This window comes from Python bivittatus, unplaced genomic scaffold (genome assembly GCF_059951505.1).
Source record: "Python bivittatus isolate LINGU-HERP-01145 unplaced genomic scaffold, Pbiv_v1 ctg000560_np1212, whole genome shotgun sequence".
In the NCBI taxonomy this organism is placed as follows: domain Eukaryota; kingdom Metazoa; phylum Chordata; class Lepidosauria; order Squamata; family Pythonidae; genus Python; species Python bivittatus.
Window position 1 is genome coordinate 8,161,656 of NW_028277083.1, and position 26,380 is coordinate 8,188,035.

The 26,380-nt window shown below is 42.7% G+C and overlaps 3 protein-coding genes across 6 annotated transcripts in view; 1 reads left to right on the forward strand and 2 right to left on the reverse strand.

Moving 5' to 3' along the window:
* PDXDC1 (pyridoxal dependent decarboxylase domain containing 1) overlaps positions 1-6,274 on the forward strand; it is a 36,101-nt gene extending 29,827 nt beyond the window's left edge. Inside the window, exons 20-24 of one of the 2 annotated variants that reach the window (XM_088148130.1) lie at positions 418-510; positions 608-704; positions 2,069-2,173; positions 3,781-4,033; positions 4,654-6,274. In XM_088148130.1, coding sequence (XP_088004256.1) covers positions 418-510; positions 608-704; positions 2,069-2,173; positions 3,781-4,025 — 540 coding nt within the window. In that variant the 3' untranslated portion in view covers positions 4,026-4,033; positions 4,654-6,274. Of the gene's footprint in view, positions 1-417; positions 511-607; positions 705-2,068; positions 2,174-3,780 lie in introns of both variants that reach the window. The other variant, XM_088148131.1, reaches the window with a different exon arrangement.
* A 1,181-nt stretch (positions 6,275-7,455) lies between these two features.
* NTAN1 (N-terminal asparagine amidase) lies at positions 7,456-16,547 on the reverse strand. The gene is made up of 10 exons (XM_007421994.4): positions 16,412-16,547; positions 14,647-14,749; positions 14,495-14,560; positions 14,061-14,169; positions 13,701-13,774; positions 13,049-13,102; positions 12,145-12,198; positions 11,290-11,387; positions 9,793-9,906; positions 7,456-9,312 (listed from the first exon to the last, which is right to left on the reverse strand). The coding sequence occupies exons 1-10, from the start codon at positions 16,490-16,492 to the stop codon at positions 9,133-9,135; spliced, it is 933 nt and encodes a 310-aa protein (XP_007422056.2). The 5' UTR covers positions 16,493-16,547; the 3' UTR covers positions 7,456-9,132.
* Positions 16,548-17,963: 1,416 nt separating this feature from the next.
* LOC112542500 (CTD small phosphatase-like protein 2-B) lies at positions 17,964-26,339 on the reverse strand. 3 transcript variants are annotated; one of them, XR_015797438.1, is made up of 9 exons: positions 25,700-26,339; positions 24,769-24,871; positions 23,519-23,612; positions 22,871-22,957; positions 22,207-22,269; positions 20,970-21,049; positions 20,080-20,217; positions 19,139-19,234; positions 17,964-18,577 (listed from the first exon to the last, which is right to left on the reverse strand). XR_015797438.1 is itself a non-coding variant. In XM_025175558.2 (9 exons), the coding sequence occupies exons 1-9, from the start codon at positions 25,785-25,787 to the stop codon at positions 18,573-18,575; spliced, it is 747 nt and encodes a 248-aa protein (XP_025031326.2). In that variant the 5' UTR covers positions 25,788-26,338; the 3' UTR covers positions 17,964-18,572. The 3 variants fall into 3 exon arrangements, 2 of the variants coding, with proteins under 2 accessions (XP_025031326.2, XP_025031319.2); XM_025175558.2 differs by having other exon boundaries at positions 19,135-19,234; positions 20,091-20,217; positions 25,700-26,338; XM_025175551.2 differs by having other exon boundaries at positions 20,091-20,217; positions 25,700-26,335.
* Between the last annotated feature and the right edge of the window lie 41 nt (positions 26,340-26,380).

Consider the following 26,380-nt stretch of genomic DNA (forward strand, 5'->3'; position numbering starts at 1 on the left):
ATTTTATGTCATTGGAAAAGCAATAATGGGCTTTCCCCCAAAGCTTTTGGAGTGCAATTTATTTAATTTTCAGAAGTCATCAGTGATAAATTAAATGACACTATTAATGCTCAAATTAACCTATGGGAGCAACTTGTGTATTAATGAGGGTATTAGTAGCATGAAGGTGGCATTCAGAGCAGAGGAAAAGAAAAAACACAGCTCTTAACCCCCCATCACTGTTTTTATAAGATACCTTGGAAAATGTGGAATTCCTTATTTCCCCTAACTTCCGATCGAACAATGATTCTACTTACAGTTTTCATGAAACTCCTTTATTCAAATAATTCCCTTTCCTTTCATTACTTTAAATATTTTCACAAAGACTAGAAAGGCAAGTAACGTTCCTCAAATTCAGTTGCTTCTCTTTCTGATCAGTTGCTGGAAAACATGACTGAGGTGGTCCGAAAAGGCATCCAGGAAGCCCAGGTTCAGCTCCAAAAAGCAAATGAGGAACGGCTCCTGGAAGAGGTGAGCAGAATGCAGGAAGTCATCTTCTTGGTGCCAGACCTCTCCTGGATGTTTTGCTGGGCAAGAACGCTTCATTTTATTCTCCTGTTTCTCCCAGGGTTTACTTCGACAGATTCCTGTGGTGGGCTCTGTCCTCAACTGGTTTTCTCCATTTCATGCCTCACCAAAGGGACAAACCTTTAACCTAACGGCAGGTGAGTCTTGACCAGCATTCATTATCCTGAGATGACAGCGAAACACGGGAGACTTTGCAGCTAGCCAACTTGAAGATGTTTATAGCCAACATCCAGGCTTATCCTCTTCTATTTTGACATCATTGCTTGGACATAAGGGTTGGTCGTTGTAAGAAGCAGGGTGTCTAGAATTTGCCTAGACACTTCAGTGTGCATCTTGTAGTATAGGATACTACAATGTTTATTTTTTACATAGTATAGCGTAGGCAAACTCTGCTCTTCCATTCTTGCAGATCTGTATTGTCCAACATCCCTAAGGAGCATGGCTGATGGGGAGGGATGCTGGGAGTTGTAGTTCAGCAACATCTGGAATGCCATGTTACGTAATCATCTCCTTTTGAGATGGAAGAATCTAATCATCATGGCTCATGACCCATGAGGGATGGCTGAACACATGAGCCAGGCTATTGTGGGCAGTGTTTGAACTCAGCATTGGTCTACCATAGAGGAAGGGTAGCTCTGTCCTGGGAGGCCCTGCATGCCAGGGATGAACAGGGATGGACCCCAAGAGAGGAAGGGCATAGCTGTAATTCACTGTTGTCCATAATGTCATGAGGAAACATATATTGGTCTTCAGATGTCGTTTCTTCAGATTGTGCACGGATTCACCATCAGCTTTTTGTTGGAGAACCTAGCAGGAAACACGAGCTAATATTTCAGGAGACTTGAAAGCTTCCAAGGTCCAAATAGAGAGGCCAGAATATGGGTCACCTCTGACTCCGTTCCAAATCTTTCCCGTACTTCTTACGACAGTACAGCCAGTTTTGTCTGTCTAGAATTATTCTGATTTGTGACCAACATTGCGATTCACCTTTCTTAATTGGAAACTGAGATGATTTCTGAACTTTCTCAGGCAATTCCAAACAATCACTTCGGAGATTTATAATTCCAAGAAAAGTCACCTTGGCATGGTCAGATAAACATTGCACGTTTTTGCTTTGAGACTTTACCCTACTGCAATCAAACTAGGAACTCATGGGTCCAAGGGCCTTAAAAGATCAATGTGTCCTACTTCATTGGGTGCATCATATGATACATGCATTTATCTGGATCTGGTATGGTGGTGTCAGGCCTAGCCCAAGGAACTCCTGGAGACCGTGCAGGTTCAATCAGCAAGGTTTATTAGCTAGGGCTTGTTCACAGACTCTTCTCAGACTGGCCAGCAGTTCCCAGGAACAGGAATTCACTATCTCCTGGAATGTTAGGGGGGCGTCAGCGTTCGGCTCTTATCTCCAGTGCGTTGCTCTGGAGACGAGATCACGTTCTTTCCCCCCCTTCCAGTCCCATGCCATTCCATCACAGGTGGCACCTTATTTCTTTGGCAGGTTCTTTGGAATCCACAGAGACAACATACATATCCAAAGTACAGGGCACTGGGATCACTCCACCTCCCACTCCCACATCAGGCCGTGTTAAACAGAAGTTTCCTGGTAAGTTGGCTTCATCTCCATTTTTATTTTATTCTTTTTCAAAAAAAGCATCGACAGGAATCCTTTCCATGTTCTAGCTTATAATGCAGCGTTAGAATAGGACCAGTAGGAGCTAGGCTCATCTGTTTGGTCACCTCCAAAGGTAAGCAAGTGGCCTTGTCCTTCTTAGTGACTGAGACATCTATGAAAGTTTCTTGGAGGAAGAGAAGAGTAAAACAGTAATCAATAGCCCTTGAAACCTAGTCAATCTTGGCGGATCTCTAAGAAGTTAAGTAGGATCCGATCTGGGGAGAGGAAATCCCAAGGCTGTAGCTGAGACTGGGAAGTCAAAATTAATTAATTAAATAAATATATAAATTTAAAAAAGTATCTCAGAAGGTTCACTGGCAAATCACCACATAACCATGCTACAGGAATGTGCCCATGTAGTTGCCAAGAGTCAAATTCTATTTCAAGGAGTCTTGCCAAAAGAATCAATGACATTCTTCAGGATCTCCTTTGGTAATCCTCACCTCTTCTGCCATGGAAGGGCAGAACAAGCTGATATGTCTTTCTCTTAATTTGTTTTTGTAAAAAGAGCTGCCTATCGTGAATTTCTGGGAAGATGGTAGATTAAACACACATCAGACTGGTTGAACATTGGCCATATAGGACTTGCAGATTATCTGCAGTCTATGTTTTTGTCTATTTAAGATGTATATTTAAAAAAAAAAATCAGGAATTGCCTGTAATTTAAAATCAGAATTAGAAGCTTTCTCTTTTTTTAAATGTCTTTATCTTTGCCCAGAATTGTAAACTTTCCTAAATGCTGCACACCGGGGACTAAATTATATAGTGTTTTTTAGGATTAAAGAAGGAAAACATTGTTACAACTTAATTGCACAAGAGAGCTTTCATAATTCCTTTTTTACTGTGGATGAGATAAATTTCATAGTTTTAGCTTTGAATTTATTTTATACTAATTTATACCAACTTCTGAATGACCTAGTCACTGACCAAGATAAAATGACTGTCATGTCAGCTTTCTACCCAATTTCAGAAACCTTAATTAAGCTAAAACCTAGCTAAGTTTTATTGATATCCATCTTGGGGGAGGGTGGATTTATTATCCTTGTTTCAAATGTTGATTGTTTTTCTTTGTTGCTTTTACAGTTTTAATGTGTTGGTTCTTGCTTTTCTAAACTGAATTGTACTTGGAATAAATACATCTAGCTTTAACCAGCTGCTCACTATTGAGCAGGCTGTAAAAACTGTAAAATAGCATATTTTTTAAAAAGGAAAGAAATTCATAGCCCACTGAAACTGTGATGGTATGGGGGAATGACCTTGGGAGACAGGAAGAAGAGCCACAGCCTAGACAATGGTCAGAGAAGCATCAGCTGAGTCCGCAGAAGGAATGGGGATGTGGCAAATGTCTCAGAAGGGACCTTCCCTAGTTTTTTGGACTGTAAAGGTGAGGGGGGAAGAGATGTATGTTCAGACTTGCAAGATTCTGTTAACCTTACAATAAAGTTAGAGCTAATATTTCTGGGTGTGCTTCTTGCCTGGACCATGCAAGGCTAATAGAAACAGAGGCAAATCTTTCACATTCTCATGTTTCATTCCAGGTCAAAAACTGTTTAAAAGGTCCGGGAGGAACTCGGATGGGGTCAGCGAAACCAGCTCAGTGAGTCACGCTACTGACTTGGACAGAGGAGAACCCACTGCTTCTCCCCTCAAGCAGGAGAACGCCGATCCATTCAGCGAAAGCACGCCTCTCACCCAGGAAACCGTGGACGTTTCCCCGGGCACCAAGGCCCAGGCTTTGGGAAATGACAGCACTCTATCTGAGGAACAAGAGAGTCTTAGATAAAAGCAAGGGTCTGTGCATTAAGACTTTGTACAAAAAAAAAAAGAAAAAAGAAAAGGGCACTTCCCTCCAGAGCAGGGAACTGAATGATGCATTTAAAATGTGAACCGTGCCAGAGGTAGTCAGTACAAATTGCTATTAAGGTGTGATCGACTGGAGATTTTGCACAAAGATTAGTGGAAGGCTGTTCTCTCTACTTTCTTTTTACTTGTCTGCTTGGTTATGATTCCTCTTTTGTCCTGCACACCCGTTTACTGCCAAGGTTGGACTCCGAACGGCTTAAGAACATTCCCCTCTTTACCAGGGAATGTGCAAGAATTAGAAGCCAACTCCAAATGGAGTCCCAAGGAATGCCTGGCTCTTTTTAAAAAAAAAAAAAATTAAAAAGGTGCCTTGCACGGACATTTCTTGGTTTTCTAAACTGAATTGCACTTGGTGCTGGGAATAAACAAATCTAGTTTCTATTTGCTAAGCCAACCAGCTGCTCGCTATTTTTATTTAAAAAGCGTTTAAAATATTTTTCAAGGTCTAGCTGCTTTTATTGTTCATAGGGCACTTCCTTTGGGGATTAAGCTTGCTTTAAAATTCCCTAAATCTTTGCCTCAACAGATATCTGTCCATTACTTTTCAGCACTATTGGCAGACAAGAGAGGAAGAACAAGATTTTGCCATTTCACAGGGCCCTAAAAGAGTTGACTCAGCATAGCTGTTACAGGTTCCTTGCCACGGCTATGCTCACTGGCTGCTAAGAAGTAGGAGACGTCACACAGAACAAAACCCAGTTTGAAAGATTTGCATTGAAGGAAACAACCCCTTATTGTCCTGTGCTGCATTTTTGGGCAGACGATGATACAGTGACTGTATGACTGGTGGCATATTGGTGTTTTTTTTCTCTTGCTAGATTTTCTCATCAGTTGGTTACATTTGTTAAATATTGTAAATATTCAGAGAAATTAGCTTATTATACAATACTGCACTATGGAAAAGAAATATACACACTGAGCTGACTTGGTTTTTAAAGTCAAGAGTAGATATTCAAGCATTTATTCCCCACCCAGCTGATTAATTATGCCTTTGTTTTTGAGACAGATTTAGCTCTTTCTCTGTTAATCAGAGCAAATTATTCCCTGAGAGAATTGGCTGCAAGTGACCCCTCCGATGTTCTCCTGATTTAAAATAGGTGTTTCACAAAAAAGAGATGATTGATTTTTTTTTTTTTAATGAACAGCATTTCTCTGTATCGCAGTTTTCCCCAGTCTGCTGCTCTCTGGCTACGTTGGACCGGTTTCCAGCCAGAACCCAAGAATTGTGGGAAATGAAATTCAACATCCTGGAAGGGCAGCAGTTGGGGAACACTGTAGCATCTAACAGAACTCCATGTGGCTTGTGTAAGCTAAGAGACAGCCTTATTCTCAGCAATTGAAGATGATGATCCCATCCTAGCACTGATAATGAATTAAGGAGTGGCTATTCTCAGAATCATTTATTTTGTGGTGGTGGTGGCAGTAGTCCAATGTTGAGACTATAATGCAGCCTAGGCAGAGAAAATGCCATTCCCTTGACAAAAAGGAAATTCCCAAATTGATCCACGTGGTTGTAGCTGTAGAAGTTGCTTATTTGGAAATAGAAATTTTTCTGCTTTAAAACCCAAGGATCCAAACATGACTAACATAAGTTATGGGGGCCTCATCAAACTAGATCTTATAGCAAATGCTAGAGTTCTGTCCTAATAACTTACTTGAGGATCTATTAACTTCTATCATTTACACTCAAGTGGGCGTAAAGAGTTCAAGTTCTGCTTAATATTATTTATGGAGGTTGAGAGACCATCTAAGAGGTAATGATCATCATATCTAGTTTACTCTTCCCCATAGTAAGTGTTGCTTGGAGCTCAGCTAGAGTTGACTCAAGATCTTCCATGGGTACTGCAGCAACAGGCTTTAATGACCAAAATGTTTGTTAAGGGTTAAACATTGCCTTGCTCTGTCTTGATGGAGGGTGGTTAAGTGTACAATTAACTCCAACTATTAAGGGTTGATTTTTCTAAAGTGCAAATTTAATTCTTGTCTTCCTTTTGACTGTTTATTTGGTGCAATGATTTATATTAACTTGGGTTCATGGGAGAAGGGTTAAAGTTATAATTGTTAATATAAATTTTAATGTTTTTATATCAAGCTGGCAGTTTTGCTGGAATACAGTCCTAATTTAGATACTTCCTAAATGCTTCAATAAAGATTCTTCAACTTGTTGTATCTGAGTTTGTGATGTTTAAAAAAACCAACCAGCAAAATCCTAAAGAAGTGGGGAATACACTCCTTTATAGACTCTGATTACCCAATCCAGAAGGTTGCTTATTTCTGTCAACGGTTAGGTTCACATATCATACTAAACCATATTTGGTTTTAACTGTTCTTAAAATAAAATTGAACAAGCTAAAGACAGCCCTGCAGATCAGAAATGAAATCAAGACCTGTTTGGGCAATTTCTAGTTTGTGGACTTCTTGGTGCTCTCTGAGCTTGGTTGCTTGTTTGCTGACGTTTCATTACCCAACTAGGTAACATCACCAGTGCAAGGGAAAGCGGGGTTTTCCAACTGTTTATGGTTTGTTTCATCTTTGTTTTCAAAGCTGTAGTTGCCTTGTGCCTACAGATAGCTGAGCCAGACACAAAAACCCAGCCAGAAAACCACAACCCAAATCAGAGTTGAAAGAGTAAGCCAGAAACAAACCTAGATTTTTAAGTGGTCCACTGCCGTTACATGACCTGTACGGTATTCACTGAACCAGATTGCTAATTACACTTAGCCAACCCCCCCGCACCCCAACACGATGTTAAAATTTAGCACACTGGATGAATCCAGCTGAAAATACAGCAGTATGCCTGAAAAAAAGTTCTGTATGCTTTAAAAGAGAACCAGCTTGTTTTCACTGAAGTCTCAGGAAAAGCAGCTCAGAAAAATTGGGGATTTTAAGGGGCAACCTTTCCAATCCAATGTGGGACTTTCTACAAAAGTTTGCGCCAAAAGCGTCCGCAGGGCAGGAGAGAGAACAAAAGCAGAGTCATGCCATTGTATTGAAAATCACCACTCCTTTTGTACTTAGGTCACAACATCACCAACACATACAAAAAGGGTAGAGCGTGTGTCGTGCGTTGTAATGGTGTGACGAAGCTTTCAGCATTTTGCAGACATCCCCGAATTGCACTGGGCCCTGTGACTGTTCATCTCCACTCACTGAAACTAAAATGGGGGAAATCAAGACTTTGACCATAAAGTGATACCACTAAGCCAGTGTTTCTCAACTTTGATGACTTTAAGGTGGGTGGACTCCAACTCCCAGGATTCCCCAGCCAGCATGCTGGCTGGGGAATCCTGGGAGTTGAAGTCCACCCACCTTAAAGTCACCAAGGCTGAGAAACATTGTTCCAAGCCCCCAAATTTAAAAAGAATAAAAGCAATATGATGTACTCTGGGGCTAAAAAACGGAGCGCACTTCTGTGCCACAATTCATTCCACGATGCACCATTCTTTCACACACATCTTGTTCATGCCATGATTAGCTTTCTTGGGGCTGGAGTGGGACATACTCAAACCCACGAGTGCTATTTTCAGCCTCGCACAGAAATTGTAGACCAACCAACAGAAGGAAAAGCACCCAAATATCAGACACCCATATGGACCCCAGAAGAAAACCAGCTAAATTGTAAACAGTTTTAAGTTTCATTACCTGCGAAAGTGTTTGAAAAGCTTTTGGGTTTAATTAACAAAAATAATACACTTGACAAAATTGTTGGATCCTTGTTAGAAATGAGGCCTAGGGTGAAAAAGAAAGGTGTGGGGGTAAAGCAAAGGGAGAAAATTAAGCTAGTACTGCTTTTCATCATCATATTATTATTATTTTGGCTACATTCAAGGATTTGGTCGATCTGGTTCATTAAAATCCCATCTCCTTGGGTACTGCAAAGACTCTCAAGAATCTCAATGGTGAGGATCAGACCAGATTCTACCAGTTTCTCTTCGACAGAACAGGAAGCTGGACAGCGGGGAAAAATATAGCTAAAAAACAAAACAAAACCAGAACCCTGCCCCTACAAACATGTCCCCTGAAAGTCATATCCGAAGCCACTCGTTTTTCTTGCAGGAATCACAACTGGTCATGGAGGTTCAATGGTATAAAATAGAAAGGAATTGAGGAGAATCACCCCCCTGTTGAGCTGCACTACAATCTGAAATCCCATCAGCAGATAGGTATGTAGCCAATCTCCACCCAACAAATCTGTGGTTCACTTGCATACAATTGGTCCTCAGTCCAGGAAGGATGTCAGGGTCAACATTCTGAAGCAACTGCCCAGAGCCCCAGCACAAACACCTATTATTAGCTTGGAGCAGTTTCCACTCACGTGGCATAAAGCAAGGTCAAAGCTTCATTTTAAATCTCCCACAACACTATAGGGATAGCTCTCGAGGTGAGCAAAATCGTCTAGGTCAGAAGGTTCTAACTCTGAAGCGTCTTGTTTCAGTGTCCTGTTCCAACCCTATTAGAACCGTCCCCCTGTTGGAAAGGGTCATTCCAGCCTCACTGGAATAGGTCTGGCCTTGAAATGGACCACGCTTGACTATAAAACGGTGCCCGGAATGCTTCCTTCCAACAGGAGAACATGCCCAGGAAGGTTCTGCACATCACCGGCTGACCCTTTACGAAGGACATTGTTCTGATCAAGCAGGCAGAAGAGCTACTTTGCTCAACCAGACGCTGGTCCCGAACAAATGATTAAAGCAAGAAAATGACTGAGCAGAATGGGAATACCAAAAATCAGGTTCTATCTTCTCCTTCGCAGGAAGACCAAGGCCCATTTTATGTTCCTGAGAACTTTGGATCTATCCCCATGAAATGTGTAAACATTACCCAGTTTTGCACTGAATTGACCGGCTATTTTGGAAAACACAGGATACTCGGGGGATGCAATGCCATCCTATAAATGCAACATACCGGTTTTCCCTAATGTTTTTGTGGGGGCTCACCAGGTAAATGTTCATGCCATGGGGAGGGTCTCTGCCACCTTTTTTGACACAATCCCACTTCCAGAGTGTTCCTGGTTTCTCTACTCTTGGTTAGATCTGGTCAGAAGAGACTCGTTCCCACAAGCCCTCGGCATTTTTTTTGTAGAGGCGAGGTTTTCGGGTAGGGAAGAGAGTCTTATCGGGGAATGGATGCTCTCTTAGGTAAAGCAGAGTAGCTCTGATGTGTGCAACAAAATGTGGTGGCTCAGCCAGGGGTGACGTGGAAAGATTCTGCAAAGATACAAAAAGGGATATTTGAGGACACTGGCATGTGAGATTCACAGGGTACCTTTTTCATAAGCCTATCAAAACATGTTCCTCCTGCACACAAAGTCAATAGATGTAGCGGTGACAGAAGCCACAAAGACTTTCTTTGGTTTATGGTTTAGCACGTCATAGGAACCCAACCTTCTGCAGCCAGTTCCATAAACCAAGGTTGAATAAACCCTGACTGAATGCTCAACTGGCATTCAGACATTACATGAAGTTACGGTTTGCTTCCCCATCGCTTGCTGGTTAAGTTACAGCCTCCTGGGAGCACACACTGCAGTGAACCATGGTTTACAAACCATGATGGCTGGAGACATAGAAAATGCTAAACAAAAACTAAAGACACCATAATATGGCCTAACATAGTATATGAACTCAGCAATCTTTCAGGCTATCTTTCACCAACTGGGGTCCCTTATGTTCTTGACAAACATTGGTTACCTGTAAGATGCTCTGGTTGCTCTGTTCCAACCAGAAATCCACATGGGGGAAAGGCATCCAGTAGTAAGGCCCAATGCAAAGCTGTTCCTTCTTTGAGTCATAAATGCTAATCATCTACAAGAGACAATACAGTTTCAGCAGGTTATTGCAGGTGAAACTGAACCAAGTGCAGAACAAACCCTTGGCTCCTCAGCAGAACCATAAGCCATGTTAATCCTGCACCACTGTACTACCGCATCCTGTCCATCTGTTTCCACCAATTCACTTTATTTTATTAGATTTATATCCTCTTTCTGTACAGCTCAACGCTCCCTGCTCTTATTCTCCCATCAACAACCCTATGAAGAGGGTTGGGCTGAGAGAGAAGGACTGGCCCAAAGTCACCCAGCTGGCTTTCATGCCTAAAGAAGGACTAAAACTCACAGTCTCCCATTTTCTAGTCCAGCACCCTAACCACTGCACCAAACAGAGGAGGACCCTCTCCCTCAAGGCCTTGACGGGGTATTTAAATAAAACAAGGCCCTGGGTGGGGAAGATGGTCTTATCAGGGAACAGACACTCTCCTAGTTAAAGCAAAGTAGTTCTGATGTGGAAAGCAAGCTATGGAGGCTCAGCCAGGAGTGAAGTCTACATCAAACCTGTAGGGTCTGCCAACAAATTACATACAAGGGAACACAACTTTGTGTTGAACTCCCCTAGTCGCCAGTGGTGAAATCTCTGCAAAGAAATAAGCACCCTTGTCAATGAGCGTCAGCCTTCCAATGTAATCCAGACAAGAAGCACACCCAAAAGTACTAGCCCTATCTTTATTGTGTGGTTGCGTTAGAGAACCTTGCCAAGAAAGCAACGTTCTCTAATGCCAAGGAAAGTACATCTCTCCCCTTTTGCCTTTACAGTCCAAGAAACTAGGGAGGGTCCCTTCTGAGACGTTTGCCACGCCCCCATTCCTTCTGTGGGCTCAACTGCCGCTTATCCAAATACTGTCCTGGCTGTGGCTCTTTCTCCTCTCTCTCAAGGTCATTCCCATGCTCCATTACAATGAGATGCTCCCAGATTCATTTCCAAGCTGGCCATGGAGGAAACAATTCTTGGTGGCCATGGAGACACAGAGGACTTTTTAAAAAAATAAAATAAGGCTAGCAATCTTGGTGGTTCATCCCAGAGAAGCATACAGGTGTCCACTTTACCGCGTCCAACTAAGTTTGTGTTTTTCCTCCTCGCTCCCCATGACATTTTGTTCTATGATGTGTCTTTTAGACTAAAAGTCTTTGGCAAAGGTGGGCTTTCTTCTTATAAGTCATGCTGGCAAACGTTTCAGCCAAGAAACAGAGCAAAACGAAACCAAAGAATGTTTCTAAAGAACAGCAGTGCAGCTCTTCCCATCTGCATATACGGTTGGAGCATAAGGCTGAAAGCACTGGTGAATCAAGGAACATCACACCCCATTTTGTCTGAAGAGTTGTTCCCTCTCCCACAGTTTATACATTCTTTGCTAACCTTTGCTCCTGCTAAGATCCTGGCAGACCGCATGTCCTCATCAGGTCCTCGGTCTGGAAATGTGGCATGGAAAATCTCACCAGTTTTAACATTGGCAGCTGGAGGGGAAAGAGCCACAGAATCAGAATATAAGAGCCTGCTGAAGGACTCCCACGCAGAAAATGGGGAAAATCTGTATTTTGCGGTGTCGACCCCACTAGACAGACCAGACCAGGAAATCAACTCCACAGGAAAGCTAAGAAACTTTTATTAAGATTGGCTACAAAAACAGAAACTTGCAACTCTGATTGTTCTGGACCTCCTCCCTGTTCTTATGGTCCTGTGAATTAGGGAGGCGTCTTCCTGAGTCACTTCTGAATGTTACCTCATTGTCCTGGCCTCACAGAATGTTTCAGCCCCTTTTCCCTAGAGCAGTGTTTCTCAGTCTTGGCAACTTTAAGACGTGTGGACTTCAACTCCCAGAATTCCCCATGGCTGGCTGGGGAATTCTGGGAGTTGAAGTCCACACGCCTTAAAGTTGCCGAGGTTGAGAAACACTGACCGAAATAATGGTTTCTGCATATTTCTTTCAACTCTGTACATGCAGCTTCAGAAGTTAGATCCAAAGCAATGGGTTCAGGCAACAAGCAAGCAAATTCTCATTAAACATTATTTCAAAGGACAGAACAACAGCCAGATCTGTGAAATCGGCTCTCTTGACATGTTAAATAAAACAAGCATCTTTTATTTTCATTCACCGGTAACTAATGAGCCAAATTAAAAAAAAAAAAAAAGCATTAAGATGGCGTATCCAACCTCACAATTGTAAACTACAATCTTTAAAGCTGACCTCAGATGCGAGAAGTGTTAACTTACCAATTCCGTAAATATACGGCAAATGCCTGCCATTTTCCTGGCGGTCATTCAGTTCTGTAATTTCACAGAAAGGACTAAAATGAACACATAGAAATTGGCTTCATCAAAAGAAGAGATAAATTGGAAATCACATGATGGCACAGCTGGGTAATTTCAGATCGGGACACACCATGTTTTTCAGGCTGGGTGTTTCATTTTGGGTTCGGCTAAGGATATCGTTGCAAAAGGAGAGGACAGGACCAAGATAAAGATGTTCAAATTTAGTCTTTTTTTTTCCTGGCTCAACTAAAGTCTAAATTTGACTATATATAAATTTCACAAGCCTTATATTAAGTCAATTAAATACAATAAATAGGATTCCTCTCCATGCATTTATTCATTTTTTCCCTTCTGCCATATTAAGAATTCTAACTTGCTAGCATTTCTGAAGGGATTCTGGGACCACACCCAGAAATTTGGGGGCGGGGGGAATTAGGTTGAAGATTGAATAGTCTTATAGAATCCTCCCTTTGGTTAGTGGCACATTCCTTGTTAAAAAAATAACTTTGAGATCAAATCCGATGATAACATTTGAATGAATTACAGATTAAGATCTTCAGAAGTAAAAGGAAGGAATATCAAGTTGGTTTATTTGATCAGGATTAAAAGACCACACTTAGGTCTACAGGGTAAAAAATGTTGGGGTGACTTTAGAAGTCTGAGCAATAAATGTGATTATGGGGATGGCAAATCTCTGTTCTTCAGACAGATGTGACTAGACTCACTGTTGACTGTAAAACCCTGAACATCTGCTAAGAATGGCCAGTCCTGCTCATAGATGGCCAAAATTCAGAACAATAGGAAGCTGGTTGTGTTATAAATTGGTTCACCAAAGACAGTAAGGGCAAAGATAAAAAATAATTACCTGTCACACAGAATGTCATCAAATAAACATTATCTAGCAGGCGGTCAAACGCTCCTAAGAACACAAAACGGAAGAACATGAAACTCATAGACCTAGGAAGGCAGTATAGATAAACAATGATGAAAGATAATTTCATTATTCAAGTACTTGAATAGCTCCACCTTGTTTCCAAACTGGGTTTATCGAGACACCAAAACCCAAAGCTTCTCACTTGGGACAACTGCACCCTATGTCTGTTACTATTGACGCATTTCTGAATCAAGACTGCCCAGGACATTACATTTCTAGCTTAATCAAGGGCACTCAACCAATCTATTGCAAAAAATAACTCTGGAGAATTATGGCCCAAAACGAACAGTCCAGCACTGCACTCCTTTGCTGTCACTTCCTACTGAAGGTATCTTGCATTCTGTAGGCCAAGCAGAGCCATCAACATCAGTCATCACTGATAGACCTCTTAGCTATAAATGTTACCGGCTCCCTTTCAAAACAACCTACATCATGTAGGCCTTTTCCTTAAAGCAGGAATCTGTTTCAATGCTCCGGAGTCCACAAAATTCCCACCAGCTCACACAACTGGCAAACTTTCTTCCATTTCAATCAGAACCCAAAAGCTTCATGAAGAATCCAGAGAACAAAAACACAAGCTTACTTAAGAGTTGACCAGTAAGGTGCTGAGACAAGCGCCTATCATCACAAAAACCTCCAACCAGGTGCAGTTCCAACCTAACAAAGATAAAATCCAGAAGCATTCATTCAATTTTCAACCACTTTTATACTGAACTTGAATTCACAGGCTGAATGTTCAAAAGTACCTGTTTATCATTACTACCATATTCCTCACTATGACCTATTTTGGTTCTGGATAAGCAAACACAATACAGAATTCATATCAAGGACATTGCTATTGATCTATTCAGTTGATGAGGAAGTAGCTGAGAAGTATGAATTGCCCCAACTTTTCACCAGATTCTTTAAGGGAACTATTTTTTATTATTTTTTTTAAACTGACCTTCCACATTCGGTGCTCGGAGAAAGCATTTTCACCGCATTTGTGATTAGCAGAACTTCTTTTTCGGTATCGGATCCATCACAGTGAGTTAGACAAATTGCTCCACTCCCTGAAAAAATTAAAATGAGAATCTGCATCTCATAGACAACTGTAGCTATAGAGAACATTTCTCTAATTAGAGCAGAGAGATCAAAACACATGCCAGAGACATACAGGCCAAAGGATGTTGGGAGCTGAAGGTCACTCAGTTGGAAGACAATGAGGTTAGGGACAGCTGTGCCAAGATCTCACTTCTGTTGCTGGCTTTCTGCTGTGCTGTTCCGTTCTCCAAATACGGAGCCAAGAAGAGAGACCCCCGGTCTACCTCAAGGACATCCACAAATCCCCCATTCCAGTTCTAAACCAAGCCAGGGATTTTCCAGTTATTTCAGTACCTGTATGTCTCAGAACCACGAAATGGCATGTTGTTGCATCATCTGAACCAAGAATGGAAACAGAACCTATCAAGAAAGCAGAAGAGCAGAATGTAAGATCTTGGCTCTCTTCTCTTGAACTGAGAGTGTACGCTCACTTGAGGCCCACCTACCATCTTTGGACGTGGTGGCTGCAAATTCTCTTTGCTGGACATAGAGAAGTCCTTTTGGTCCCACAGCTTGAGCAGGTTGGCTCCGGAACTGTTTGGCTTGCTCCTGATTGGGGAACAAGATTTTTTGTCAAGATCTTCTTGCACCTATGTTGGGTTACCCAACATAGCTTCAGTGAAACAGCTACCAAAACGTTATCTCATCTGGGCATTCAAAACAAGAAACAAACCTAAAAACTCTTCCAAGAGCTGCCAAACCAAGCAAAGCTTCAGGTACACTGGGAATTGCTTGAATGGTACCAGTTTATTCCCACAAACATTTAAGGGAAAGTCAATTGTGAATAGGGAATGAGTTCGGACTCCAGGAGGTGGTAGGGAACTTTATAAAGATGTCTCAGAAGCTGGCCAGTTCCCCTTGCAGGTCAACCTAAGTCAACGCTGGTAAGAGCTGAATCTTCTACATATGTTGACAGAGCTGCAAAACTCAAATCCACGTAACAGTCAAGCTTTGCAAGGAAATGAGCGTATTTGTCTTTATTTTTTATGTTTTATTGATTTTATTGTAATTTGTTTGATTGCTGTGAGCCACCCTGAGTCGTTGAGAGTCAGGGTGGCATACAAGTTTAGTAAATTATCCGGGATAAATTTGGGAAGAAGAGTTGAAGGTCTTGATTAGGCTTAGCCTGGAGAAGAGAAGGCTGCAGGGAGACATGGTAGTTGTGGTCTCCAGGTGTCTGGACTGCTGTCATGTCGAAGATGGGGAGGAATTGTTCAGAGTCATTCCAGGACAAGAAACAAACGGTTTAAATGACAAGGAAAATGACATTAGGAAAAAGTTCCTAAAGCTATTCAATAATGGAAGAAACTGCATGAGGAGGAAGAGGATCCTCCACTGGGTGCTCAAGCCGAGGTGGATGGGATCTTGGAGTTGTTAATTCCTGCCTTGTACATGATCCCAAAGTCCCTTCATTCTAGAATTCTATTGGCATAAGACCTATTCCTAATCCTCTCACATATTTGTGGGTGCGTGCACCTTCGAGTCAGGTTTTTTTTTTGTTTTTGTTTTTGACTCCTGGCAACAGCCTGGACCAGTCCCTGCAGTTTTCTTGGCACGGTTTTTCAGAAGTGTTTTGCCATTGCCTCCTTCCCAGGGCTGAGAGAGAGGGACTGGCCCAAGGTCACCCAGACAGCTTCGTGCCTAAGGCAGGACTACAACTCCCAGTCTCCGGGTTTCTCGCCCGGTTGGCCTTCACCACCACACCCAACTGGCTCTCTCCAAGTATGCTACCATACCCAAAGGACCACATGCCTACCTCGCCCTCCCCCAAGGGATGTTCACGGACCGCCGGAGTCCAACTGCTTGGATCTACGCTTGGGCCCCCCCACAAATCAGGGTTGGCGGCCAGAAGGGCTGGGGGACCGTGCAACACACTGGGCCGCCCGAATGTCAGTCACATCGTGGCTTAGCAGGCTGGGCAAACATCGCTTGCGGCGGGCGGGCGGGCGCGCAGGGACCCGCAGGGAATACCTGCCCCCAGATCCCTTTCCAGGTGCACGGGGATCCCGCGCCGCGCGCGCCCCGGGGCTACCCCCGTTTTGCGCAAGGGAAGGCGCCCCCCCCGTTTCCAGCAAAGCTTGGGAGGGGCCCGTCAAGGGAGCCCCCCCCGGCCGCTGCTCCCGAGCCCCCAAGCGAGCCCCGCAGCGTCCCCCCGCGGGCGCCGCAGCGGCGGGGCGCAGAAGCGCCGCGGCGGCGCCGCCGCCCGCTCACCTCCAGCTCCGGGAAGGCGCGCACCAGGTCCCGGAGGGGCCGGGACGGATCGAGCCGCCGCGCCCCCACCAGCAAAGGCATCTTCGGCGGCGCCCACGCCGGAGCCGCCGGGCGACTTCCTGCTCTGTGCCGCCAGCTGGGCTCTGGCTCCGCCCCGCTGCCAAGCGCCCTGGGAAATGTAGTCTGGAGGGGGGGTGGCCGGGAGTCCAGTTGGAGCCCCCATCCCCGGCCAGGGGTTCAGGGACTCCAGTTCCCAGCAACCCCCGGCAGTGGCCAGTCCGGGTGGGCTTGTTGGGCTTCTCCAACCCTGTTAGAGCGGTCGGTTGGTCCATCTGGGCTCTGCCATGGCTCTTTGGTGCTCAGGTGGCTTCGAAGCACTGCAGAGCTCAGCAGGGGGATGAAGAGTTGTAGTTCTGCAACATCTGGAGGGGTCAATCTTGCGGATTCCTTGTGGCATGCTGGCGTTACCTAGTTGGGGAACGAACGGTCTGCAAGCCGCCAACCGCCAACTTGGGGAGCACCAAGGACTCCATGGTTCAACCCTGAGCTACAGATCTTCTCTTCTACTGGGGTAAATCTTCCCTGCTGGTGTTCTGTGCTTCCCAGGTAGTCCCTGGCTTCCACATCACTTGCTCTCCTGAGTCTCCTCATTAGGAGATGCCAGAAGTCCAACCTGGGATGAAGGTGGCCAGGCTAGAAACAGCTCTCTTACAACCTTGGTTATATCAGCTACACTCCCTGAAATTCCCACCGCACCCAAGGCATGAACTGAAAGTGCGAATGCATTGTATTTGGTTACTCTGTCTGGATCCTCTGGTGCATCTAGGTTGGGCTCAAGGCCAGGACCCCTCTGTCAATTGACCACTCAGTGGCCAGGTTCACATAACCCATTAAACAAGGGTTAAAACAGATGTGGTTGTTTACAATGCAGTGGGATCAAGGATCCCAGCGGTTCTCTTAAAATGCTTTGTGAACCAGAAGTCATGGACACAGCAAATGTGTACGGTTTATTCAACTACCGGGCTCATAGGCTGCCCAGTTGCTATCAACTCTGCCCAGTAAACATCCTGATACCTGCAAATCAAGATAGATATATCTTGACATATATATATATATATGTCAAAATCAAAATATATAAATGTTGTTACCCCATGTTTAGCACAGCAATACCCACAGATGAAATCCTGTATAACTGTATGCAGCCTCCAATTTCATTGTTCCAAAGGATCAGAGAATCCATGGAAGAATACAAGTCATCCTTGTTTAGTGACCACCATTCGGACCTGCAACTTGGTTGTTAAGCAAAGCAGTTGCTAAGTGAAACTGCAACCGTGCTTATGATCTGACTTCAGCTTTCCTTTGCTTTACAGACCTGCGAAAGTCGTAAATGCGAGGATCAGTCGCAAAGTTATTTTTTCATCACCATGGTAACTGTGAATGGTTGCTAAACGAGAACTACCTTTATTACTTTCTTGCAGAGGAAAGAATAAGTCACAAATTGAAAACCTGGGGAGTAGGAGGGTTACTGTAGCAAAAACTCATAAGCTGAACACAAATCTCATTTTATTACTTGTTTATGAAATTGCACTTACACCTGAAAGAGAACACCAGAAATAAAACACACAGGAAACATTTTTGTACACAGAGCCTCTTCTGGAAAGCTTCTTAAAAATGGCATTAATGCTATATGGTAGCCTTCTGATGAGTCAGGAACCATATATTTATGCGTGCTTTGGGCATTTGCAGAAGCTAAGGAATAAATCTAGGAACTTGGAAAATACTCCTTCCAAGCACACCTCAACATATATGGCCAAGAGAAGAAAGATGCATGCAAACACAGTGGATGGAACAATACTGGTTTCTCTCCCCACTTAGATACCAAAAGAAAGAGCATTTTTGAGCATCCCTTGTTTCCTTGAAATGGTAACAAATGCATCAAGAGATTCAATTCCTTATCACCCCTGGATTTCTATCCTTTTCAAGGCAACAGAACTGAAACAGATATCCCAGGATAGCTGGCCAAAGATATCCAAGCTAGATTGTGCTTTAAGATCTTTGGGGGTTTCAAATAAAATTTGAAGAAGTTACTCATAATGGAAGCAGGCATTATATCTCAACCTTCCCCCGGCCGCGATGTTTTCTCTCTATTTCAGTGCGAATGTCAACCTGCAAACACAACATAAATAAAGTATAATTTCAGTTCCAAATATTACTGCCCATAAAGATGGCTGCAAAGCCATTGTATTTCCTTTCACTCTGGTCCATCTTTCACTTTTAAAGGTTAGAATATTTTTTTAAAATATGCACATCTTTCCATATCCAGCAGTTCACCATTGGAATCATCCGCCTAAAGCGATAGCAGTTTTTGTTCAGTTTAAACAAAGGGGGGAGAGTCATCTGCCAGGGAGGTTTTATTAAGATTCCTGGGCCTTGCAGAGGGTTGGACTCATGGCCGTGTCCAAATTTATGATACTATAATCCAGAAAAAGAAAACCCCCATAAACAGATGTAAATAATGTGTCTGATTCCTAAATATGCATCAAGAAAAAAAATCACAGCTGTCCTGTTTGAAGTTTCCATCTAAGACAGTGTTTCTCAACCTTGGCAACTTTAAGATGTGTGGACTTCAACTCCCAGAATTCTCCAGCCAACAACTGCTCTAGCACTGATCCATTCATCTCTGAGGCTTCTCCGTTCATTCTGATTGATACAAAGTCACTTACTTACTGCCTGGCTAATAGTTTGGAGCGCTGGAATAAGGTGAAGCAATTCTTTGTCTTGGGAATCGCCTTCCCATTTAGGGATCACTACCACATTGGACATCTAGACAGAGAACAGGAGACAAGAACATTTAGAAATTTACCTTTAATTCTGTATGAGACAGAGGCCCAGCATAAATCAGAAGTTTTAAAACATTATAATGTTTGTCCAGATAGCTCAGTTTCCACCATCCTCAACTCAATTGTTTAATCAGGCAACTTATTCCGTTAAAGAACAAGAATGGGTGGATTTCAGTCCATGATCTACGTACAATTTCCCCCAAAGTTTCCTCTCTTATGTCCCCCTTAGATAATGAGTGTGATTTTCACTGGCACAAGGAAAAATGCAAAACTACAACAATCAATCAACTCTTTATTATGGTCAAAGACCAGCACGCAAAACCTACAATGAAAGCTTTAAAGCAGTGTTTCTCAACCTTAGCAACTTTAAGATTTGTGGACTTCAACTCTCAGAATTCCCCAGCCAGCATGCTCTAAAAGTTCAGCTTTGAAAAAGAATCAAGGCCTCACACCCCCAAATCCAAAACAAAAACAAAAAAAGTGAAATGCAGAATTCTGGGAGTTGAAGTCCGCACATTTTAAAGTTGCCAAGATTGAAAAACACTACTCTAAACCATTAACAGCTAGCCCCAACTTTTGAAATGTTGCCAACCGCTGACTTGAAGGCACTTTAAAGGAGCCCAAGGAATCCATGTTCACATATAAGCAGGACACACATATGTACCTTCCTCGTTAAAAAAAATGTGAGATTAGGTGATAGAGAAAACATCTACCAGAGACCCTGAAGGGAAATATTCCAAGTCAAAATGTTCCGTCCCAAGCTACAGAGACCCATGGGATGGCTTGCTATGGAGCCACATCCTCTCTTGTCATGTTGAGGAACCACACCTGATCATCACCTGGTAGGGGAATGCTTGCAGGTAAGTTGCAACTGCCACAGTCCTATCCAGATCTCTTTCCAATATTGACAAGTCCTTTACATAGGAACCATGACTACAGAGGCAGTCCTCTTGATACAGCTGGTGCCTTGGAAGAAAACAAGAAAGGAGTAAGGAGATAAACCTGGGGAGCATCCAAAAAATTCAACCTTTCCAGATCTTGCCTTGCCCCATAATTTGTTCTGCTGCTACCACTTCCTCAAAACCCTACCTAGAAAACAAGAAAAGTTGCAAAGATCTTACCTGGTTTCTCTGAGACTAACCCAATCCAATCAGCAGAAGACCTGTGGCAACTTAGAAAGTGGGCTGATTTGCTAAACTTAAAGTGCTGTGTGACCCAGCTGATTTAATTCTCCTATGTTTTTCAGGAGAAGTTGAGTTTAATTTTGTAATAGTTTTTATTAAAAGATTTTTTACAGTAATAAAAGACAAACATACAGTATAAATTTATAGAAAAGAAAAAGAAAGATATAAAACAAGTAAAAAATGAAAGGAAATAGAGAAAAAGGAAAGGAAAGAAAAAAATATATAAAGAAGCGGCTTCCAATCTTCTTTACAGCAGTTACAAATGAATTTATCATCTATCCTCCCTAAGATTACATCGTAATTCTTTTCTTCCCATATTCTTAACAATCAAATTCATAAATCACCAATTCATTTTTTTCTGTTTTCAGCAAAAAGTCCACAAAGGGTTTCCAATCACTAATAAATGTACTTGTTGTCTCCCTCCTAATCAAACGACTCAATTTTGCCAAATTCGGTCATCTTCACCAGCAAAAAGTTGAGTTAAAAATTAACACGGTGGTGACTATAGATGCCGCCATTCCAAGGCTTCCTCACCTGATCAGCTTTCTTCGTGGTCCAAGGACCTTCAAAATTTTATCAGCATAATCTCGCTTGGCAGTGGTGAACGCAAAGATCTAAAAAGAAATAGGAAGAAGGATTTTTCAGCAGGTTTTGGAACATCCAAAGTAATCCTTTGACATTATGTTGTTATTGATGATTAATTTTAGAGAAGCCAACACACCAGGCCTTTTTCCCCAGCCTCTTTTCATCCGCTTCAAGTGTTAACTGAAGAATTTGAGTTGAAATAGTTTAGGATAGGTTTCTCAACCTTGGCAACTTAAGACCTGTGGACCAACTTCCAGAATTCCCTAGCCAGCCTCACTGGCTGGGGAATTCTGGGAGTTGAAGTCCACAGGTCTCAAAGCTGCCAAGGTTGAAAAATACTGGTTTAGGATGTGATCTAGAGAGGATTTCCCACCACTTTTTTGCCTTTATCACAAAGCTACCAAACAATCTTAAGGATCATTTTACGTCAGGCTCTAATTGATGCCTGTTGAGGCCACTGCATCCTGGGCCTATGAAATGTTATGTAGAAACCCATGATGTTTAATTTAATTTTTAGGTTTTGTTTGTTTGCTTCAAGGCAGGAGGAGAATTAACTGCATCCTGTAGAATGGCAGATGTTGCCAACTTCCAGCTTCTACTAGCTGTACTTCCTGGAAATGCTGGCAGTTTCTGAAGGGCTAGAACTGGCCTCTGGAATCCAGGGAGCTTTATAAATGAAATGATGGGCGAGTACATGTCTCCAAGCCTTTTGCAAAATTCCAGATGTGTCCATCAGCCTCAAAAGACCTCTGATTTACTTACAGCATCTGTCTTTGCTCTTGGAGAAAGGAAGAGCACAGATTATTACCCTACACCACACCAAACTTTGGAAGGGTTTGTATCTCATGCTACGCCATAATGCAGTTGGCTTGTTTATGGTTTAACGTGTTGGATGAATCAGCAATCGTGTTTTGCAATGCAAACAATGGTTCACAGCTCAGCCTACTGTGCAATTCTGGGCCAACTGTGGCTTATTCAATAAGCCAAGGTTAAATAAACCTTGTGAACTCAGCCTCTTCATCTATTTAGCTCAGCATGGGACCTAAACTCAAGACCTTCTGTTTGGAAGACACATGCATTGCCTCTGACCTGCAGTCACTTCCTGAATCTTTAGCCATCTTCTACAGGTGCTGTGCATCATATTCAATTCAGCACAGATCAAGTTTAGTTGCAACAGGGCACTTACCTCGTAGATTTTGGCCAGGGCTTCTAGAAATTCAGGGAGGTATGGTCTCAGCTTTATCGAAACCTCAAAGATACAAGAGTCAGGAAACTGAAATGAGGGGACGGTTAACTCTAAGTTCTCCAACACAACCCAGATAGACTCATAATAATTTAGAAGGATTTCTAATTGCTAATTATTAAACTGAGATTATGAAAATAGGATGATCTACTACCTCCAAATTAAATTTGCCCTTTCCCACGCCAAACAAAACAGAGTCATTCTTATTGTCCAAAAATACCCGTGTGGCTTTTTGTAAAGAACTCTGAGGCTTAGAGGCTCGTGTTTTGCTTTGTAGCATACTAACTTCTGATTTATTTTTTTTTTAAATTTGATTTTTTAAAATTAAGCTATCAAAGGAAGGAATGCAAACATGCAAACACCGTATGTGTGTGTGTGTGCATGTGTGTAGTATAAACACTAGAACTAGGCTAGAACTCAGTCTCCTGGTTCCTAGTCCAGCACCTTCACCACTACACCCGACATAACTGACTACTAAAGACAGAAAGACAAATTTACACTGTCTTTGAATAATGTCAGATAGGAACTATGCACATTTTCAGAGATGCTCTCCAGCGGGGACCTCATGTCCTGATAAAAGTGGAACTCCATCTCCATAGATACTAACCTGATAGTACCTATCCTGGAAGGGTGTGATGAATGTTGAAGCATTATCCGAGACAACTGTCAAGGAGGACAATGCCAGTGTGCCTTCCTGCAGAAAATACAAATGAAACAATGCTGGAGATCAAATCATGAACCAATGTTTTGCATAAGGGTCTCATGCAAGAGAGGTGTTCAGCCTAGGAGATCTGTGAGTTCAACACATCCAAAAATCAGGAAAGCCTCTTTGACTAGTGACAGTAAATTCCACTGCAGATGCTCTAAACACTGCTAGGCCATTTTTTGCTAGCCATAAAACATCTCGATCTTCAAGTTAAGAGAGCAAAGGGAAAATTGACCTGGAAAATGTAGCTGGGGCTGGGGACAAGAGCTATAAACTTGGAATGAGTTCAGAAATTCTGTGTATTTCCCACGGGATGAGTACAAAGCTAGGTTTGTGGAGATATATTCTGTAGCCTTCAAAATAAAGCATTTTGGATATGTTTTATTTAAAACAGGCTCTCTCAAATCCTGGATCCCAAAGTATCTCATATCAAGTCAGTTTTTACAACTGATTACATCCAACGGGCAAACTCTACATGAAAGCTGAAGGAAAGTAGCTGGTTCCCCAACTATTGGAGAAGTAACAGATGCTTCAGATGAAGTGCTTTACCACTTCCAAGACCAGCGTATTCTTTGGGGTACGACGCATCTTCCTGGGTATGCTCCTCATCTGGAGTTTCTGAATGACTCTGGGGTGGGTAAACCTGGGTCAAAAAGGGAAAACTTCTGTTGTCAACTAGAATGATCTGTCATTCTCTTTCTAGCTTTTCTTGTTGAAGTCTACCACCTTTCCCATTGCTGTTCACAGGTAAGTTTTATTATTGTAACCATAGATCATAACAACACAGCACAGCATAAAGTTCACAACTGTCATTGAGAGGCAAGCTCATCATGCCATAGAAATTGTGGAGAGCTCCATTACAGAAGACCTAGTTTAGTGGGGATTTCATATTCTGCAGCCTTCAAAATACAGCCTTTCATTTATTTCAAACTGCTCCTCTCGGGTCCCAGAGTATTTCATATACTCTATCTTTTTCTTTTTACATCAGTTGCTCCCAGTAGATAAATTCTAGGTGGTTTTTCCTCAACCATCAGAGAACAGAGCAGGAAACCAGATTAGAAACCTTTTCCCTTACTTGACGTTGTTTAGTATTTCAAGCAGGTGCATACCTTAGTAACCCATGACTTATCTGTTGAATAAGTCACAAGGGGTTGGTCTTCATTTTGCATTAAGCTACAGTACGATTGGTTTCATTTGGCTTAGCATGTTTTGTGAATCTATCCAACTGTGGTTTATAAAGCATGGTTTATGACTTAGGATGTCAAGCAAACCCAGACAACTGTACTTTATTCCACAAATACCATTTAACCATTACACAAACCATGTCTTAGTGTGACACGTGAAGCAGATCTGAATCAAAACACTGATCCATCTAGATCAATGTGGTAGCCGCTGACAAGGTTCATATAAATTTAATAATAAATTAAATAAGTAAAATATACTGCATTAGGCCATAACAGAGGATTTGGATAACCAAGACCATTCCGCATGGGTTGAATTACATATGGCTTAACCAGCTGTGGTTAAAAATAATCATGGCTGGGTAGGGCATAGGAAACCAGGTTATCATGGACTGTATTTAACCGTATCAAGCTACAGTTAAAACTCCCAGTGAGTGAGTGATGAAGCAGTTCTCCAATGTTTTACAAAGTTTCCTCCATCTTTCCTGGAGATGTGAGGGACTCATCCTGGGACATTATACATACAAGACTCTAGCTGACATCTCCCTATTATTTTCTCCATTATTTCAGCCTCCACAGATGGGAACCAGTGAAGTGGATGCTGGTGACATAACTTACATGTTCAGTGCATCAACTCCAGATGGCGCTCCTTGCAAGGTCTCTCCTAAATATGTGGCATCTCCCTGTGGCTTCTCAGTTGGTAATTTGGGAGATTCTAGATCTGCAAGAAAGATGCTGCTTTTGAATTAGATAGCTTTTAGGGGTCCCTTCTAAGTCTGTGAGGTTCAACCATAATGTCTGCAGGTATATGATGCAATAAAGCATTATTAGGGCCTCTGCAAGTAGAAATACATACATACATATATTCAATCAATCCATATGGGTTCTTGAAGCAAGACTGAATGAATTGTTCAAAGAACACACTGCCCATGGATCAAGCCATCTTATATGTCCAGGGAGCAGAAAGACAGGATAAAGCAAAGTAAAAGGTTAGTGGTGAATAGCCTGAGGAAGACCCAGAGCTAGAAATATCTCCAGTCTTTAGAAGCCTCAAGAGCTACCTCTGACCAGTTGCTGAAACTGAGGGCAGAGCTCCCATCATTTTGAGAGGGGAAGCAAACAAACAAAGTCCAAGCCAGGCTCACAAACCATGTGACCGTTGCCACCACCAGCTATTAAAACATTGTCAGCTTGTGTAAAAGCAAACCAGGTGCCAATGGACCGTTTTGCAACAGACAGAGAGATTGAAGTCCCATAACATAGCTAGGTCAGTCAAGATGCTAAGTTTGGTTAGTGTAAACCATGGTGAGCTGTTTTGTGTAGCTTAGCTTGACAAGACAATCCATTTGGTTAGTTTATGACTCAGCATCCTACACAAAGCTGGAAAAGGGGTTAGTGCTACAGCCAGATGCAGCTTCAGAGGAAGAAGGGACTTTCTGCCCTACTAGCAACTTCAGACAGGAGAGTAATTCCAGGCATAATAAGTCCTCCACTTGGTTCTGTATGAGTGTTCTGGTTTATTGCCTTTGGTTGGCTTTTCAGAACTCACCTGTGACTCCTGAGAAGGAGAAATAGCTTTCAAATGGAACACAGCCTGCAGTCATGTTTTGGGGCTCCCAAGAACAAGATGGAAACATCTCGAGAAGCTGTTTCAATGACCCCTGAAAGAAAAAGGGCAGGTACTGGCTGAGTAGCCTATTTGCATCAAGGAGGAGAAAGTCCTACAGAACAGGTGGGGAGTAGGGCTGTTCTTCTTCTCCAGCTGTTCGCTAGTGACCTGATCTGCTAATTTCAGGTGGGGAAGTCACTCTCTGCCTAATGCTAATGGTTTGCCTGTCTGCAGATCACAGAGTTATTAAAAGCCCAGCGTCAGGGATATGCAGAAACTGACATCCAGGCTTATGTTTGCCTGCCCACTTCCTTATACCCAAGGCCTCCTGGTGCAAGTGAGATCTTCACCTTGCTTAAAATCCAGACAAATTGGGGGTGCTGTCTGGAACCATTGCAAATTATCCATCCCCACCAGACCGCTAGAGGGAAATACAAACAGGGGTGCGTATAGAGTCCAATTCCTTTCTTTCTTCCTCTCAGTCGCAAAAACTGTTTCCTCTTGTTTATTTTCCCAAAAGAATTGTGTGAACAACCAGAAGCACAGGTCATAACCCTCTGCAGCCAAATTCCCAAGCAAGCTCCAGATAAAATGTTGAGGCATATTGACCTTCGTCCCCAT

Coding starts and splice junctions, on each gene's coding strand:
- LOC112542500 (XM_025175551.2), bottom strand. CDS start 25,787: ATGTTTCCATCTTGTTCTTGGGAGCCCCAAAACATGACTGCAGGCTGT. Junction 22,270..22,870: donor TCCAGGATAGGTACTATCAG/GTTAGTATCTAT, acceptor TGTATCTTTGAG/GTTTCGATAAAGCTGAGACC. Junction 19,235..20,090: donor TGCAAGCATTCCCCTACCAG/GTGATGATCAGG, acceptor TTCTCTGTCTAG/ATGTCCAATGTGGTAGTGAT.
- NTAN1 (XM_007421994.4), bottom strand. CDS start 16,492: ATGCCTTTGCTGGTGGGGGCGCGGCGGCTCGATCCGTCCCGGCCCCTC. Junction 14,561..14,646: donor AGCCACCACGTCCAAAGATG/GTAGGTGGGCCT, acceptor CTTTCTTGATAG/GTTCTGTTTCCATTCTTGGT. Junction 13,103..13,700: donor CCTTACTGGTCAACTCTTAA/GTAAGCTTGTGT, acceptor TTGTGTTCTTAG/GAGCGTTTGACCGCCTGCTA.